At 71.9% G+C, this 939-nt stretch overlaps 1 protein-coding gene across 1 annotated transcript in view; it reads left to right on the top strand.

The window, feature by feature from the left end:
* LOC108510370 (uncharacterized PE-PGRS family protein PE_PGRS46-like) overlaps positions 1–934 on the top strand; it is a gene marked incomplete at its 3' end in the record, with an annotated part of 11,030 nt that extends 10,096 nt beyond the window's left edge. Inside the window, exon 5 of the mRNA XM_017840048.1 lies at positions 3–934. Coding sequence (XP_017695537.1) covers positions 3–934 — 932 coding nt within the window. The remainder of the gene's footprint in view (positions 1–2) is intronic.
* Positions 935–939: the final 5 nt, after the last annotated feature.

Here is a 939-nt window from a genome sequence, read left to right on the forward strand (position 1 = left end):
CCCGCCGGCGCTGCGCGAGGAGCGCGCCCAGGGCCTGGTGACCTACCTGACGGTGCGCGAGCCCGTGCCGGCCCTGGTGGTCCGGGGGGTCCGCGACCGCCTGGTCCTCACCTACCCCCACACCCGGCACCCCCTCAAGTCCACCCGCTTCTACCTGCTGGTCCTGGGCGGGCCGGGGCCCTCGCAGGGGCTCCTCTTCTTCCGGCAGGACCAGGCCCACATCGACCTCTTCGTCTTCTTCTCCGTCTTCTTCTCCTGCTTCTTCCTCTTCCTCGCCCTCTGCGTCCTCCTCTGGAAGGCCAAGCAGGGCCTGGACGCGCGGCACGAGCGGCGCCGGCACCGCCAGGAGATGTCCAAGATGGCCGCCCGGCCCTTCGCCAGGGTCACCGTGTGCTTCGAGCCCCGCGAGCCGCGGCCCGGGGGCCACCAGAGGGGCCGGTTGGGCCACCAGGGTTGGCCGGGTCAACGGTTGGCCAACCGCAGGGCGGAGGAGGGCGGCGACCGCCAGAACCCGCTGCCGGAGAGCCAAAATCCGGCCCTGGAGGGGCTGAAGAACCCCCCGGGCCACCAGGAGACCCCCCCAGGCCACCAGGAGAGCTGGTTGGGCAACCAAGGTTGGCCAAGTCAACGGTTGGCCAACCGCAAGGCGGAGGGCGGGGAGCAGCCGGACGGCCAAAGTCTGCGGGTGGACCCCCAAAATCCGCCCCTGGAGACCCAAAATCCGGCCCTGGAGGGGCCGAAGAACCCCCCGGGCCACCAGGAGGGCCGGTTGGGCCACCAGGGTTGGCCGGGTCAACGGTTGACCAACCGCAGGGTGGAGGAGGGCGGCGACCGCCAGAACCCGCTGCCGGAGACCCAAAATCCGGCCCTGGAGGGGCCGAAGAACCCCCCGGGCCACCAGGAGGGCCGGTTGGGCCACCAGGGTTGGGCGGGTCAACG

Source organism: Lepidothrix coronata, unplaced genomic scaffold (genome assembly GCF_001604755.1).
Source record: "Lepidothrix coronata isolate B3197 unplaced genomic scaffold, Lepidothrix_coronata-1.0 Scaffold732, whole genome shotgun sequence".
Lineage (NCBI taxonomy): Eukaryota > Metazoa > Chordata > Aves > Passeriformes > Pipridae > Lepidothrix > Lepidothrix coronata.